Raw genomic sequence first — 18,758 nt, forward strand, 5'->3', positions numbered from 1 at the left:
ATGTAACGATTAACACACACCGGGGCCTGTATGAATATACACGGTTGCCCTTTGGAGTATCCTCTGCCTGTGCTATATTTCAACGTGTTATGGAGGGCATTTTGAGAGGTTTACCACGTGTTGCTGTATAGTTAGATGACGTTTTGATTACAGGGACGTCGGAGCAGGAACATTTGGAAAATCTGGAGGCTGTCCTTTGACGCCTTTCGGAGGCTGGAGTCCGTTTACGTCGCACAAAGTGCATATTTCAGGCAAAGGAAGTAGTCTACCTAGGTTATCGGGTGGACCGCGAAGGTTTGCACCCTGTCGCAGAGAAGGTGCGTGCAATTCAACAGGCCCCCGCCCCGACTGACACTTCGCATCTTCGTTCTTTTCTCGGTCTCGCAAACTATTACGGGAAATTCCTCCCCAATCTGGCAACTACGCTGGCCCCCTTGCACCTTCTGCTAAAAAAAAATCACACCTGGGTTTGGGGTCAGCCGCAAGAAACCGCTTTCTGGCGGGTAAAGCAACAATTGTCGTCGTCTGGGTTACTAACCCACTATGATCCTGGAAAGCCTTTGCTCGTCACATGTGATGCATCCCCGTATGGTATTGGGGCCGTCCTGTCCCACAAGATGGAGAACGGGGCCGAGCGACCGATAGCTTTCGCCTCCCGCACATTGACTGCAGCGGAGAAAAAGTACGCGCAGATCGAGAAGGAGGGCCTGGCAGTGATTTTTGCGGTGAAACGCTTCCACCAGTACGTGTATGGCCGCCATTTCACTATCGTGACTGATCATAAGCCTCTGCTGGGACTTTTCAGAGAGGATAAGCCAATACCGCCCATTGCTTCTGCACGCATCCAGCGCTGGGCTTTGTTGCTTGCTGCCTATGAGTATTCTCTGGAGCACAAACCAGGTACGCAGATAGCAAATGCCGACGCACTGAGCCGATTGCCTTTATCGACCGGCCCCCTGTCGACCCCCACGACCGGTGAGGTGGTTGTAACCCTAAATTTTATGGACACCTTGCCTGTCACGGCATCACAGATCCATGAATGGACCCAGACGGAGCCAGTCCTGTCAAAGGTTCGGCACATAGTCCTGTATGGTGGGCAGCATAGACAGCTCCCAGGCGAGTTGCGGGCATTTTCCACCAAGCTGTCAGAATTCAGCGTGGAAGACTGCATCCTCTTGTGATTATCCCGGAAAAAGGCCAGGAGCTGATACCAACAGACTTGCACAATGGGCATCCAGGTGTGACCAAAATGAAAAGGTTGGCCCCGGAGTTATGTCTGATGGCCAGGCCTCGACACCGACATTGAGAAGGTGGCCCAAAACTGCTCCATTTGCCAGGAGCATCAGAAGCTTCCACCGGCCGCGCCCCTACATCACTGGGAATGGCCAGGGCGGCCTTGGGCACGCTTGCATGCAGATTTCGCAGGCCCTTTTCAAGGATCCATGTTCCTTCTATTAATTGACGCCCAGTCTAAATGGCTAGAGGTGCATAAGATGCAGGGGACAACGTCCTGCGCAACAATTGAAAAGATGCGTTTGTCGTTTAGTACGCATGGCCTCCCCGAGGTGCTGGTCACGGATAACGGCACTCCATTCACGAGTGAGGAGTTTGCGAGGTTCACGAAGATGAACGGCATACGCCATATCCGCACTGGCCCTTACCACCCGGCTTCAAATGGGTTGACAGAGAGCGCAGTGCAGACATTCAAAAGAGGCCTAAAGAAGCAGTCTTCCGGATCAATGGACCGAGACTGGCTCGCTTTTTGTTTACGTATAGGACCACCCCCCATGCGGTGACTGGGGTAGCTCCCGCGGAACTCCTAATGGGCCGGAGACTTGGCACCCGCCTTAGTATGGTTTTCCCAGGCATTGGCGCAAAAGTACGGCGCACACAAGAACGGCAGGGACGGATTTTCTCTGCATCGGCCGATTCGGCAGTTTGCGCCCGGTGACCCAATGTTCGTTCGGAATTTTGCTGGTGGTGCCCAGTGGGTTCCTGGTGCAATCTTTCGCCGAACGGGCCCTATATCTTACCAGGTGCAAGCCCAGGGTCGTCTCCAGCACAAACATGTAGACCACGTTCGGTCCAGAAGACTATCCCCTCAAAAGATTCCCCGCCCCCGGAGCTCATTTCTACAGCCGCAGAGACAAGGGAAGGTAGTCCTCACAATCTTCCACTGGTGCCTCACTCGAAGCCTGCGCAGGTCATTACAGAACCGAATGGAGATCGAGACGCTGACATGACGGAGGCAGCATACTCTGACTCCGAGAAGGAGACACAGGATGCATCAGAGGGGGAATCCTCGGGTCCACAGGCCGTGGATGTACAACAGTTGCGCCGTTCATCACGGAAGCGCCGGTTTCCGTCTCGTTACACGCCACCTGATCCAGCGTCGCGTGCAAATGGTGTCCGGCCTGCGACAAAACGAGTCCGACGCCCTCCTTCGCCAGGGTCTTCGGTGGATTCCTTGGACTTTGGGGGGGGAGGGATGTTATAACCTGCCTACTTATCATTGGCTGGGGACTAATGACAATCCCACAATCCTGTGGGAGTATGAGCTTCCCCAATGAGGGGGGCGGAGAAACCATTAGTAAACTCCTAGTATAAATAAAGCTGGCCAGTTTAGGAACCAGCAGGAAGGAGTGTGCAGCAAGGGAAGTTGCTGCTGCTGTATATATATATATATATGGTTTGTGAGGGACGACCTACCCTTCACAAAACCGTGTTGACTATCTCTAATCAAATTATTCCTTTCCAGATGATTATACATCCTATCTCTTATAAACCTTTCCAAGATTTTGCCCACAACAGAAGTAAGACCCACTGGCCTAAAGTTACCGGGGTTGTCTCTACCCCCTTCCTGAACAAGGGAACAACATTTGCTATCCTCCAGTCTTCTGGCACTATTCCTGTAGACAAAGATGACTTAAAGATCAAAGCCAAAGGCTCAGCAATCTCCTCCCTAGCTTCCCAGAGAATCCTAGGATAAATCCCATCCGCCCAGGGGACTTATCTATTTTCACACTTTCCAGAATTGCTAACACCTCCTCCTTATGAACCTCAAGCCCTTCTAGTCTAGTAGCCTGAATCTCAGTATTCTCCTCGACAACATTGTCTTTTTCCTGTGTGAATACTGACGAAAAATATTCATTTAGCACCTCTCCTATCTCCTCGGACTCCAAGCACAACTTCCCACTATTTTAAAAATATTACTGCAAAACTACAAACTATAAAGTATGACAATTTCTTCTATTAACTATAGTTCCACCTGTCCTAGCAACACATACAGGCATTGTTAGCCTCCATTTTTGCTAAGGCAATAATGATGAAAATGTCACTGCCTTTGTTATAATTAGGATGTGGATTGAAAATGAAAAATTAATGAAATGAAAATTGCTTATTGTCACAAGTAGGCTTCAATGAAGTTACTGTGAAAAGCCCCTAGTCGCCACATTCCGGCACCTGTTTGGGGAGGCTGGTACGGGAATTGAACCATGCTGCTGACCTGCTTGGTTTGCTTTAAAAGCCAGCGGTTAGCCCTGTGTGCTAAACCAGTCCCTTTGTTTTTGGGAGCCAGTGTAACATGTCCCTGACTAACCTTTAGCCCCTTTTTCATACTCCCCCACTCACCACTGCCATTAAAATGACATGTGGTCCTGAAGAATAATGTGCCTGATTGTTCCATGCTCAACAGCAGAGCAACCATTTTGGTTGTTACAATCCTCACAGAGGTCACGGGGTGTGGACTATCAGATTCCCCGTAACCTCAGCTGAAGATGAACTTTCCCGTTAATGGGGCGGGGCTTCCCCTTAACAAGGGGAGTCTGTCTGGAGAACCCTTTGGGGAGTGGAGTAGAGTGTTTCAATAAATCTTTGTTTATGCCTCTGACCTATCGTTTCCTTGTGGTCACTCTGCTTGGATCCAACACTGGTCCATGATTACTGGCCAACCAATTTGGAACCAGATACTCTACAAGCCTGTACCAAGAAGGGCAGACAGCAGAAAGTTTACTGGCACTTTGTGCTGGTGAACTATGTTGTTTTGATTGGTTAAATATGGCAGAAAATACACACTTGGGAAAGGATGCGTCTCTGAAGCTCTGGCTCATGCCAGCCTGGATTTGGATAACTGGGATGAGTTTCTACAGGTAGAAAATGTGCCCTACTTATACTGAATTATGCACACACCCCACTGCTGTGACCCCCCCCCCCCCCCCCCGGAGGTGGAAACTAGGTGGCAGATCCATGAAAATACAAGCGCCAAAGAGCCTGCCAGTTTCTTTTTATCCAGTTGCAGGATGTGGATGTTGCTGGCTTGTTCAGCATTTATTGCCCATCCCTGCGGTACATACATCTTGTAGATGGTACACACAGCTACCACTGTTTGTTGATGGTGGAGGGATTAAATGTTTGTGAAAGGGGTAGCAATCAAGTGGGCTGCTTTAACCTGGATGGTGGTACAAGGCAGCACGGTAGCATTGTGGATAGCACAATTGCTTCACAGCTCCAGGGTCACAGGTTCGATTCCGGCTTGGGTCACGGTCTGTGCGGAGTCTGCACATCCTCCCCGTATGTGCATGGGTTTCCTCCGGGTGCTCCGGTTTCCTCCCACAGTCCAAAGATGTGCAGGTTAGGTGGATTGGCCATGATAAATTGCCCTTAGTGTTGGGTGGGGTTACTGGGTTATGGGGATAGGGTGGAGGTTTTGACCTTGGGTAGGGTGCTCTTTCCAAGAGCCGGTGCAGACTCGATGGGCTGAATGGCCTCCTTCTGCACTGTAAATTCTATGATTCTTGAATGTTGTTGGAGCTGCACTCATCCAGGCAAGTGGAGAGTATTCCATTCCACTCCTGACTTGTGCCTTGTAGATGGTGGACAGGTTATGCAGGGATTGGGGGTGAGTTACTCTCTGCAGGAATCCTACCCTTTGACCTGTTCTGGTAGCTGCAGTATTTATATGGCTAGTCCAGTTCAGTTTTGGTCAGTGGTAACCCCAGGATGTTGATGTTACAGGACACCGTTCTTGACACTAACAATGGTAATCAGGATGGGGGAATAACCAGTCAGGGATCCCCCTCTTCTTCATATTGAGGCTAATTAAATTAGATTGAAAGCTTGTTACAATTTGTACAATTCGTTTGATTGTCCATACTTCAAAGCTTTGGTTGAGAATTGAAATTGAGTGAATGGGAAGGTGCAGAACTATATCAGAGATGACCAGTTTGGATTGCAGAGAGGAAAAGTGATGAGTGATGCAATCAGCATCATAAAATTGCATGAATGCAGATTAGAGTTTGGACCAGAAGTAGATGTTTGTTTTCTAAACTTTGAAGAAGCGTTTGACCGGGTTGACTAGATTAAGCTCTTGACAGTGCTGAAAGACTTTGAAATATACTGGAGAGATAGATGACTCATAAGAAATCTGTACATGATTTGCAAAAGTGAAAGCAGCCAATGGGAAGTTTGAACAATGTGTAATTGGAAGAGAAGTTTGACAAGTTGTGTTACTTATCACCAGTATTCTTAAATGCCTTTGCAGAAGCAATTATTAAAGAAACATTTGAAGCCACAGAATCTGGTGTTAAGACGGACAACGAATTATAACATCAGTTAGATTTGCAGATGACATAGCACATGTAGAAAGAACAGAGGGAAGGATTTTAAGAACTAGTAAATAGATGAGAAACAGCTGACATGAATTTTGGGATGAAAGTGAGCAGTGGCAAAACTAAAGTGATGCATCCCTGAAAATATTAATATTCATATATTCAGAGAAGAAAAGGAACTAGAATAAATGCAAGAATTCAAGTATTTAGGAAGCATAATATCTGCAATTGAAAGGGTAGCAAAGACACAAGAACAAGGACAGCAATGAAAAAAGCCGCAGTAAGAAGAGACATTTGCGAAATAAGCTGAATAAACAATTTGATAAACAACTTGTAATGAGTGTGATTTGGAGTCTTGTTTCGTATGGATGTGAGTCTTGGACGTTATGGAAAAGGAGACCAACTTGCGAAATAGCTTTGATATGTGTTTGGAGGAGAATGAAAAGGATTGGTTGAATAGAAAAAGTAACAAACGATGAAGTGCTGAGGAGAGTGAACAAACAAGGAATTTTGTGGAACGTAACTAAGAAAAGGCAGAGAGACTGGGCAGGTACCATCTTAAAGAGGAAATGACTAATAAGAAGTTATGGAGGGAAGAAAAAAAGAGTTGGAGAGAATCAGTGCTGGATGGCTTGAAAATTGAAGCAATTTATTGGGGAATGAAAAGACTGACACGGGACAGAGAGATGGAGAGGACGATGAGCTAAGGCCCTGCTTTTGGGCAGAGCACACATGATAATAGAGGTATTAAAGATGAAGGGTGGAATGATTAAAGGGGCACATGGGTTACTTGTGTCTTTTGTTGCAGATCAGCTGAAGGGAGGTGGATAAAGCGAGGAGCCGGTCATGGCTGCCTAGGGAATCACCCCGGCCCTTATGGAGTCAGTGGAACAGAGGGTCAGTGGGACAGTCAACATTCAATAATGAGGTGTCTTTGGAGTTGTGCAAGTGGTGGGTATAGTGCTTGGGAATTGAACAGGGTCATCTCCCCCTGGCATTGTGGGGGTAGAGGTCAATCAGATAATTGGATGGCCACCTGTCCAGAAGGAAGGGCTGCAGCTGGCAGTGGAGGCATGCTTGTCAGAATTTGGGCACAGTGGCATCATCCATAGGAAGAGTGGAATCCTGAGCAATAGGGGGGCATGTGAGAGGAAAGAGGGGCAGGACTACAACAGAGGCCATAAGATCAACACAGGATCTACCACTTAAATAGAGCTACCTTGAGATGAATGATACCTGGTCAAGGGACTGCTACTAACCAGGCATTTGACTGCTCAACACCCCGTGACCTCATGGCCCAAGACCTTGTACCTCGTAGCACTGATCACTATGCCCTATCTGTGATCGTCAAAAGTAATGTTGGTTCTAAACTTCTCATCTGGCATCTTCTGAGGATTAGGTGTGGACCTTAATAACATCTTACACCCCACTACATCTCATTAATTACCGATGACCTCTCTGCCAGAACTGGACAGTATATTCATTTTACACAGGACACTGCCTCACAGGCATAAAGGGCATTTTCTTTTGCCACCATCACTGGATTCCTCTATCATGTAGGGCCTCATCGACTGCATCCATGTGACCATCAAGGCACCCAACGACCAGCCAGCTGGATTCATCAACATGAAAGGCTTTCACCCCCTCAACATCTAACTGGTCTGCAACCTCAACAAGAGCTTCCTGCATCTGTGGGCTCACTTTGCTGGCACCTGGCATGACCCTGTCATCCTCCACCAGTCCACGCTATCTCTGCTCTACACACCAACCCCAAAGTCCACGTATATTTCCTAGGATACAAGGAATATCCCTTAAAGCTATGTCATTCTTCCATTTATGACTCTAGACAGAGGCGATAGAGCTAAAGCTACCTGCTTAGCAGGATCATGACTGAGCTGGTAAAGGTGAGATTTCAGTGTCTGGATAGCTTGGGTGATGTTATCCAATACTCTACTGCAAAGATCCTTGTCAATCTGGTGGTTTGCTGTGTTCTCCATATCCTGACTTCCAGAGTGAGGACTTTGATATCCTGGAAGGAGACAGCTCATTGGGGGAGGTGCAAGAGGCAAGTGAGGAGGAGGAATGAAGGCAGTAGGAGATACTACTGAACAAGGAAGTTCCTCCATTGCACAGGGAGGTGTCGAGACACAGTTCAGGACAGGTAGGGCTCCTGAGGATGCCATGAATGTCAAGGATCTTGTGATTCAGTGAAAAAGCTGAGACCTTTTCACCCATGTTGAAGGGCATAGCATGGAAGGGAGTCTGAGATGCGTGTGAAAACACCTGCAAAGAAGATGCAGCCTGGAGCACCTTAATCATTTACCACCAATGAAAGGACACATCTGCCCAGAGACTTTGTTCTCACCATGGAGTATCCTGCTAAATCTTTCACCATAGTTTACCACTTTTCCTGTTGTGTCAGCAATAAAAGGAGGCCTAGACATGTTCCTTAACATATATTTATATTGTGTGCAAAGTTCACAAAGGAAGACACCCCAGTGACCTAACTTAGTGCTCTGCACAACTTGGTCACTCTTGTGTGGTTCTCTTCTAGGGGCCTTGGAGGAGGTGTAGACAACCTGCTCACTGGTCAGCTAGCAGCTGAGATGCATGTGGTGGTCATTCTCATCATGGAGATGCCCATGGGGGCATCTCCAGAGGCTTCCAAGACATGCTTACCCCTTTTCGGTTGCTCTGTATGGTTAGAGGAAGTCGCCAGCTGAGGTGCAGCTGGAATCCCCTCCAAAGATCTCTGTGCCGCCAACACCACAGACCAGTCCATGGTACCCACTGTCCATAGATCCTGTGGAGTCGGTTCCTGCATCCATTTTGACTAATTCCCCATAGGGGAAGACGGTGACACAGTGGGAATGTCACTGGACTCTTGTTCCCAGAGCATTAAATTCCACTGCCAACTGTGGAATTTAAATTCAATTCATAAAGTCAGCCAACACTTCCATCCTTGTGACACGCCACCTTTCTATGCCAATAGAAAACACTCATTACCCAATTGGATGATGCTTGACAGTCAGCCAAACAGCCTTTTTTCCCCATTATCTATTTTGCTATCCGGTAAAGAGAAAAGTTTAAAGAAAGTGACAAAATAAACCAATGTTTTTAATGTCCCGATGATTTTTCTCCAGGATTGCACACAGCAGTGTCCTGAAGATTGATCTTATTAATAATAATAATAATTAATCACTTATTGTCACGAGTAGGCTTCAATGAAGTTACTGCGAAAAGCCCCAAATGCGCCTGTTCGGGAGGCCGGTACAGGAATTGAACCCACACTGCTGGCCTTGTTCTGCATTATAAGCCAGCTGTTTAGCCCTTCTTCAATTCATGGAGACTCTAGGTCAATCCTAGAGGATTGGCAACCCTTCCTATAACCTCCTCTAACCCAGCCATTCTCTTGGTGAAGAGGAAAATAATTTCTGATTTTGGACATTGATGGTTGATTGTCAATGAGCTGAATAAAAACACACTTTCAATAATTCTTTCAAGGCACAATTTATGGGGCGCGATTCTCCACTCCCGCGCCGGTTGGGAGAATCGCCTGGGCCGCCAAAATTTCCCGGGCCGCCGGTCCGACGCCCTCCCGTGATTCTCCCAAGCGGCGGGAACGGCCCGGTCGAGTTTCACAGGCCGGAGATTCGCTGGAGACACCCAAAATGGCGATTCTCCGGCACCCCCGCTATTCTCAGGCCCGGATGGGCCGAGCGGACAGGCCAAAACGGCGGGTTCCCCCCGGCACCGTCCACACCTGGTCGCTGCCGTCGTGAACGCTGGGGGGGGCGGCCTGCAGGGGGGTGAGGGGGATCCTGCACCGGGGGGGTACCACAAATGTTGGGGTGGCCCGCGATCGATGCCCACCGATCGTCGGGCCGTCCTCTCTGAAGGAGGACCTCCTTCCTTCCGCGGCCCCGCAGGATCCGTCAGACATTTTCTTGCGGGGCGGACTTAGGGAGGACAGCAACCTCGCATGCGCGGATGACGCCCGTTATGCGGCGCTGGCCGCGTCATCTATGCGGCGCCGCCTTTACGCGGGCGACAAGGCCTGGTGCGTGTAGATGACGCGGCCCCGATCCTGGCCCATTGTCAGGGCCTGAATCGGTCAGGATCGGGGCCGTTTCGCGCCGTCGTGAACCTCGACGGCGTTCACGACGCGCGGTCACTTCGGCGCGGGAGTGGAGAATCCCGCCCATGGTCTCCTCTCCACAAGGGAGATCAAACACAGATTAAGTGACCACTTTGTGGAACATCTCCGTTTAGACCACAAGTATGAAGCCAAATTTCTGGTGACCTGCCATTTTAATTCCCTACCATGCTCTCATACTGACATTTCTGTCCTTGGCCTGCTGCACTGTTCCTGTGAAGCTCTACGTAAGCTTGAAGAACCGCACCTCAATTTTTGATTAGGCATTTTACAGCCTTAACACACAACATTTAGTCCAACAATTTAATATCGTGATCTCTGACCACACCTTTTGATTCCTATTCTTTGCATGTTTCAGTTTTCTCTTTTGTTTTCAGACAGTGGCACACTGTTTACTGTTTAATATTCTTTTGTTTCATTTCTTATCTGACCACCATTCCCTTTGGGACCCATAAGATCTCTTACCTCTGTCATTACATCTCTCCTGTCTCCTACCCTCCACAGGCCTTCTAATTATCTGTGTCCCACCCACCCCTTGCTCAAAATCTATTACATCTCTAACTTTTTCCTGATCCGATAAAAGGTCATTGACCTGAAGCATTAACATTTCCAGCATTTCATTGATTTATAAAATCCTTATAGTGCAAAAGGAGGCCAATCGTCCCATTAATCCTGCACTGACCCTTCGAAAGACCACTACACCTAGGCCCAATCCCTTGCCCTATTCCTGCAACACCACCCTAAGGGCCAATTTAGCAAGACCAATCCACCTTACCTGCACATCTTTGGACTGTGGGAGGAAACCAGAGCACCCAGAGGAAACCCACGCAGACACGGGGATTACGTGCAAACTCCACACAGTCACTAGAGGTCAGAATCGAACCTGGGTCCCTGTGCCACCATGCTGTCTCTATTTCAGATTTCCAACATCCACAGTATTTTGCTTTGTCAGAATTTATGTAAACTTTGAAATCTTTCACTTACTCAGAATCAAATGCATCAAAAGTAACCCATGCCCTTGATCACTAGAGTTATCCAATAAATGCTGCATCTAATACTCGTCTCACATGAAGACGTGGAACGATTGGCCACTGTTGTTAACAATGAGTGGAGTGACTGCCTAATGGTATTTTATTGTTACATATTTATTGTCATTCACAGATAAGCAGCAAGATATTCTGGTGCAAATTAATTGCAAAAACTCCATGTAAGAATCTCATTTGCTCAGCCTGAAAGGCGTGAATGACTGAAATTGATTAAATATTGTGTCTGCTGGGTTTTACATTGATGTTGTACGATCAGTCACTGCCAACAGGATTATTGCACCACAAATAGCTGACTTGACAGTTTGCTGTGTACTAGTATTCTCACTGAAGTCTCTACCTGGGATAATGTTTCTGTATAGTGAAGAAAATGTCTCACCAATGAATTAATTCCAGGTATTTTTTACATACATATCATGCCACACTACTGACATGCGTTAATGTTTGAGAATTTCAGAATTATGAATGAAATACTGTACCACATTGGCATTGATAATTTATTGAAAAATACTTCAGGTACAGCATAATTTTCAAATCAGTGATTTTCCTTTTTTGTTTGCAAATAATCAGGTATTTGTGGAGGATGGTGCTGGAACCAGGATTGCCTCAACCTCTGAGCTGTATGATATTTGTCTAGTTCAGACAGACCTTCTTGGAGCCATCCATGACCGCAATTACTTCATAAAGTGTGTTCAGCAATGTGAAGAGAATTACAGTAACTACACTGCGCATTCACACTGAAGATATCCTACCGAGCACATTATCAGCCTCCGATAGCTGAAAAAACTCAGGGCATGTGTTTGAAAATGAAACTGGATAATACAATTATATAAGTTAGTTAAATATATTTAGGACAAAAGTGAAGTTTGCGATAAATTGGTTGCGTTATAATGAAATATTATGATAATGATAGATTATTCTGAAAAACCATCTATTATTTATGGTTATTGTGGAAATTGTAATAGGTTTCTGACACCAGAAGATAGTTTGCAGTGACTCTTGTTTATTTGCATTGAACCAAGTCTAGTTAAACACAATATATTTAAGCAACAGTCATACAGAGGAATTGCCATACAACTGTGTGCTTTTTCCCCACATTGTCATTGTTCCTATCCAATACTGAGGCCCTCTTCGATTTGTCAAGAAAAGCTTCTGGATTTTTCAAATTCATTCATGGGATGTGAGCGTCACTGGCCGCCATTAACTTCTCGAATTGCTGCACTCTGCATGTACACCCACAGTGCAATTAGGGAGAGTTCCAGGACTTTGACCAGCAATATCGATGGAACATTAATATATTTCCAAGCATGGATCTATATCTGCTGTCCTTGTTCTTCTAGGTAGGAGAGGTCATGGGTTTCGAAGGTGCTGTCAAAGGAGCCATGGCAAGTTACTATGTGGCATCTTATAGATTGTACACATTGCTGCCATTACTCTAATGATTGCGGGAATGTTAAAGGGGTCAGTTTAGCTCATTGGGCTGGACAGCTGGTTCGTGATGCAGAGCGAGGTCAACAGCACGGTTCAGTTTCCATACTGGCTGAGGTTATTCATGAAGGCTCCACCTTCTCAATTTTGCCCCTCACCTAAGGTGTGGCGATCCTCAGGTTAAATCACCACCAGTCAGCTCTCCCTCAAAAGGGGAAAGCAGCCTATGGTCATCTGGGACTATGGTGACTTTACTTACTTTTAATGTTAAAGGAGATGGATGGGTGCCTATCAAACAGGCTGCTTTGTCTTGGATAGAGTTGAGTTCTTGAGTGTCTTTATATCCTGTTTCTCATGATAATTCTCATTGATAATTAATTATGAGAAGTGCTGTTGTGCACAAGAAAATATATATTCCTTCAGCACAACAGATGCCATTGTTCCACTCTTCATCTCAAAACTGCCTTGATTACCTGTTTCCCAATGTGGTCATGAAAACAAATCAAGAGATACAAATCTCAAATGACCTGTTATTTCAACAAACACCTGAACCATTAGGCTGATATTTACAGAAGTGCTGGTGTATTGGTCCCTGCCCCCCAAACGTGCTTGTGACTAACTTTAAAAAAGGCTGCCCCACAGTGATAATATGCTGCAGCGGCCTTCAGGTGAGATTGGGACTTCTGCCCTGCCAATTTGATTAGCCGGCAGCTGAATAATCCCAGCCGTGCCAGAACTCAACAGTGAGCCATGCTAGGGCTACACTCAATCCCAAGAAGAAGACCATGGTGACTGGACTCAAAGGTGAATCTCAAAGTTTTTGGATGGGGGATGATCATAGATCCTGGGGAGGCAAAGGTGCTGGGTTGAGATTTGGGAGCAGGTGGTGGCACAAAGGGGTACCATGTTGAGGTGGTGCCCCTTATGCACACATGGCACCCCCTCCTTCCTTCCTGCCTTTTCTCCTCAGATGATAAAAGCAGCTGGCCACTTTCCTCTCTTCCATCGTCCATCTGTTATACTATTTTGGTTAAAACTAAATTAAACAAAATGATGGAAAAATGAAAAGAGCAGCCCCTGAAGGGAACAAAAACAAATCACAAAAGAAATTTAACATCAAATCAAAACATGATTAAAGGGTCAATAAAACATCCAGTCGTTGTGTTCATCAGGCACAGAAGACCCGATGCTGCTGGCAGATATTGTGTGCTCTCTCTCTAGGGACACCCAGCCACAAATATAGCTGTGGTAGAGGGGCGGACAGTCGGGCTGGATGACCGCTCGATTGCGCGCTTCCTGAACCTGTTTATGTCCATGTGTTTTGGTACCCGAGGTAGAATTAAGTCCTTAACTGCCCATTAATTAGCCAGATAAAGACCTCAATAGGCCTAAGGGCAGCCTTACCCACCCACTCTATTATGGGGGAAAGTGGTGGGAAAGCCACCCTTCCTATTTTATATGCCCCCTGACTCAAACACATCCAGAGGGTGGTGTAAAATTCTCATAGTGTTAATTAAATTGTACACTGACAAATCAAATATAATGAGAGTGTTAAAAAGAACCATTAACGTTAATCTTCATCGTACATATATATTTATAACAACTGAATTATCTTAGTCATGACCTTGAAGATGAAGAAATCTTTCTCAGATTCCTTACTTCCAGATCAATAACTCCACTATTTTAAATTTTTCATTAGGAATTTTAAAAATCTCACCAACTTTCAAAACCATCAATTACTAACCAATAATGCTACAGTCACTACCATCTAGGCAATGAGAAGTCTGAGACGACAACATAGCCCAAGGCGTTTCTCCTGCATGATTCATATTTTGCTATAAGTCACAAGCTCCTAAAACTCATATGCCTCTTTCAGACTCATGGTTGCATATTTACTAAATGTCTATTAGAGGTAGCTGTTCAGGATATTCAAATGCTGCAGTTGTTTAGATACTCCTTAAGAGGTTTACCCTCTACTTGTTCGATAGGTTGAAAGGCAGCTCCCACCTGTATTGTGGTGGTATGTTTGACAACCAGAAATCAAAAAATTTGATGGTTCCTCAATCCAAATGTGTGGGAAGATATAAACAGCTATTCACTAATGGAAGCAGACGCAGCCACACTTACACCATGATAAAACATGGTTTTTGAGGTGCTTTCTTTTTGCAGTATATGTAATAAGGAGATCATCTGAATATCACACAGCTGTGAGGGTGATTTGTCTGCAAAAGTAAATATGTGATTGTGATCTAGTGTTATTGCTTCACATGCTCGGCTACCTCCTTGTCTAAATCTAAACTCACTTTCCATTTATCCTTTTTATTAAATATAGTGGAGGATTAAGGTACTCCAGAGTTTTACCCTCTACTTGCTCTATACACCAAATTGTGGAGGATTAAGGTGCTCCAGAGTTTCACCCTCTACTTGCTCAAAATTGTATCCAGTTTGGTCCTCAAACCATGGTACCTGAATAAGAATCCCAAATGTCCCAGTAGTATGTACATTTACTGGGTAACCTCTGCAATATGGACACTGGAGAATTGTCAAACCAAATAAAGATTTTCCTTCCCAGACACCCATTTTTGCAATTGTTCATCGGGTGATTGTCCAGTTGGGCAATTTTTCATGTATTGGCTACTCTTGTTCGTGATTTACCATATTCTCCATATACCATATACTTAATCACACCTCTCTCATTTACAATTTTAACCCTTTCAACTGGTCAATTAATTTGCCTTGATTATAATATTGACTTTCTATATCTAACAACAGCTCCATCTCCCATCCAATCCATAATGGACCTTCTCTGGTGAGAGTGTACTGAAACAAAAATGGTCTCTGCCTTCCAGTAAGAAATCAATCCCATTCTTGTTTAAGTGCTAATTGAGCCCAATCGCCACAAAGATTATTACAGTCCCTGAGGCATTGTTTTATTTGTTTTATCAATCACAGCACAATTTCATATCTCACATTTGAGTACACCACCCGATGTGTGATCTGAGCCTCAAGTCCATTATTGAGCCCCTCTGTAAAATAACACCCATCACCCACTGTTTTTGAGTGTCATGTGTTTGAGAATCTTGCAGAACCTGAACAGTTATTGCCTTGTGCACCCATCCTGGGTGACAAACATCGAGATTTGATTCCAGCACTTCATTGCTGCTGCACTCTGTACTTACCCTCTTGTCTTTTGTGAACATAAGGAAAGTGTAATTGACACAGTGGCTCAACATTACCTAGAGCAACAATAACACGGTATCCCTGGGAAAGATGTTCTATAGGTGCTTTGTCTACCCTTTTTAACCTCTAAACCAATAGTAATTATTGAAGCTTCTGATGAAAAGTTTGTTAACCCTACTCCACCCGGTCCATACTTGGACTAGGTGTATTCCTTGGTAACCATGTAATGCTGACTGGCAATCACAACCGGCATTATAGGACCAATAATAAATCTCTTGTACAATGTACAATCATAGTTTTGTTTATGACTATCAGTCGAGATGCAATTCTTGTTCAAACCCATTCATTATCATAGTTTCCACAAAGAAGTCCAAATGTTACATACACAATGAGTAATTGAGGTGTCATCATCAACATTTCTTTATATCTGTAACTCAAGTACTGTATCTAGCAGACAATTTCTGACCACCTGCCACAATCTTTAACTGATTAAAGTGATACCACACCTAGTACTTTTACGTTTTTATTTCCTTGTGTATTGTACAAAATAGACCAATGTTTTGCTTGCACCAAAAGTGTCCAAGGTAAGCATTTGTCACCCAGTCTTGGCTTGGTAGAGTAACCTTCCTGTAGTAAAGTGCTGGACAAGAGTGCAATGAGTATGGAAGGTCAACAAAGCAACAGCTAGAACATGGAAAGCAAAGGAACTGTTCAATTATTAATGGCAAATATTTAAATGCCAGAAGTCTAGTGAATGAGACAGATGAACTGTGGGCACAGAAAGACATTTGACTGTACAATATAGTTATTACTGATATGTGGCTTTAAAAAGGGCAGGAATAGCAGCTCAACATTCCTGGTTACAGGGTTTTCAAACAGAAGAGGGGAGCAGAATTGGAGAGGGGTTGCAATATTGGTCAAACAATTACAGCTGTGAGGACATGATATGCAAGAAGGATATTTGCATATCCCCATTTGGAACCCATTGGGTTGAACTGAGGATAAAAAGGGCAATCACTGTTGGGAGTCTACTATAGGGAAATAGAAAAGCAAATGAAATGAAAATCGCTTATTGTCACAAGTAGGCATCAAACGAAGTTACTGTGAAAAGCCCCTAGTCGCCACATTCCGGCGCCTGTTCGGGGGGGCTGGTACGGGAATTGAACCGTGCTGCTGGCCTGTATTGATCTGCTTTAAAAGCCAGCGATTTAGCCCAGTGTGCTAAGGCAAATTGTTCAAAAGGGCAATAACAGTAGGGGATAAATTCAGCATAAAAGGTACATAGGGTGCAGAATTAAGAATTCTTAAAATGTATTCAGGAGAACTTCCTTAGCCAACAAGCCCAACAAGAGAATGGGCAGTTCTGGACTTCGCCTTAGAGATTAAATCTGGGCAGGTGAAAGGGGCATCATTGCGAGAGCATTCTAGTGGTTATGATCATAATTCAGGTAGATTTAGAAAAGTTTAAAGATAGACGAAGTATCGAAGTAAGTCGGGAAAAAGTCAACATTGGCTGTGATTTGATTGGAAACAGCTATTTTGAGGTAAATCAATGTTAGAACAGTGGGAGACATTCAAGGAGGAGCTAAAAAGGTTTCGGTGCAAATATGCTTCCACAAAGAGAAAGGGTAGAATTCCCAAATCTAGACCTCCCTGGATGCCAAAGGGCATTGAGGCGAGAGTGGCTCAGCATTGGACCGAATGTGGCAACAAGTCGCCTTAAGTTCTGGCATGGCCCAATGGATTGGAATGTAACACTACTCAGGAAAGGAAAAACGAGAAACAGAACTTCGGGCCCATTAGCCTGACACCATTCATCATATTCCTCCTGGTCATTCTTGACTTGCGTCCTCCATCAAAACTTATCCATTGTCAGCCAGCTGGGTGCAACTGCAACCACGCTCCCTCTAATTTTCTTTTGTAATGGGCACTTTATTTGTTTAAGTGTGTGGGATCGTTAAGTTTTTTGCACAGCTACACACACACATACTGAGTAACATAAAAGGGCTAACCTGTGTGAAGCCTGTGCAGCTTAGAGGGAACATTGGACTGCAAACGCCTGATTCCATTTTTATCTGTCTAATTGTAGCCAGAGGATCACCTGCGATGGCTTTTCTTCCTATTCCTGCACTGCTGTCTCTGATTTTGCAAAAGGATCTATTCTAGGCTTCCTACTTCTCATCCACATAACAACATCAACCAAAAATACAGCACCAGCTTTTATATGTATACTGATGCTCTACCTCACCGCAACACCCCAGCACGGTAGCCTTGTGGATTGCACAATTGCTTCACAGCTCCAGGGTCCCAGGTTCGATTCCAGCTTGGGTCACTGTCTGTGCGGAGTCTGCACATCCTCCCCGTGTGTGCGTGGGTTTCCTCCGGGTGCTCCGGTTTCCTCCCACAGTCCAAAGATGTGCAGGTTAGGTGGATTGGCCATGATAAATTGCCCTTAGTGTCCAAAATTGCCCTTAGTGTTGGGTGGGGTTACTGGGTTATGGGGATAGGGTGCCGGTGTTGACCTTGGGTAGGGTGCTCTTTCCAAGAGCCGGTGCAGACTCGATGGGCCGAATGGCCTCCTTCTGCACTGTAGAATCTATGAAACACCTCTTGACTCATCCACAAAGAACAGTACAGCACAGGAACAAGCCCTTTGGCCCTCCAACGCTGCGCCGATCATGATGCCTGTCTAAAGCCTTCTGCACTTCCTGGGTCCGTATCCCTCTATTCCCATCCTATACATGTATATCTACTGTTATTAAAAATGATCAGACTGTGCATGTCCGACATCCAATATTGCATGAGCAGGAATTTCTTCCAATTAAATATTGGGAAGACTGAAGCATATTACAGTTTAGCACACTGGGCTAACTCGCTGGCTTTTAAAGCAGGCCAGCAGCATGGTTCAATTCCCGTACCAGCCTCCCCGAACAGGCGCCGGAATGTGGTGACTAGGGGCTTTTCACAGTAACTTCATTTGAAGTCTTGTGATAATAAGCAATTTTCATTTCATTTCATTTCATCCCTGGTAACTGGAACTGAACTAGACAGCTCACAACTTTAGAAGATCAGCTTTCCGCCACGTATCTGCACCATCATTCAGGCCATTGTTTCCACCTCTAGAATATTGACTCCACCCCTATTCTCAGCTCAGCTGCTGCTGAAACACGCATTCTTTGTTGTCTTTATACTTGTCTATTCTAATGAACTCCTGGCTACCCTATTACATTCTGACCTCTGTAAACCTGGGGTGATGTAAAACTCTGTTGCTGTGTCTTTAGTTGCACCATGTCCTTGTTCATCCATCTTCCCTGCTGATCTACATTGGCTCCCAGTTAAGCAAAG

At 45.3% G+C, this 18,758-nt stretch overlaps 1 protein-coding gene across 2 annotated transcripts in view; it reads left to right on the top strand.

Moving 5' to 3' along the window:
- LOC140388485 (uncharacterized) overlaps positions 1-15,922 on the top strand; it is a 51,366-nt gene extending 35,444 nt beyond the window's left edge. For both annotated transcript variants that reach the window (XM_072472757.1, XM_072472756.1), the window contains one exon: positions 11,376-15,922. In XM_072472757.1, the coding sequence (XP_072328858.1) occupies positions 11,376-11,546 (171 nt within the window). In that variant the 3' untranslated portion in view covers positions 11,547-15,922. The remainder of the gene's footprint in view (positions 1-11,375) is intronic.
- The last annotated feature ends 2,836 nt before the right edge of the window (positions 15,923-18,758 follow it).

Source organism: Scyliorhinus torazame, chromosome 13 (assembly GCF_047496885.1).
Source record: "Scyliorhinus torazame isolate Kashiwa2021f chromosome 13, sScyTor2.1, whole genome shotgun sequence".
Lineage (NCBI taxonomy): Eukaryota > Metazoa > Chordata > Chondrichthyes > Carcharhiniformes > Scyliorhinidae > Scyliorhinus > Scyliorhinus torazame.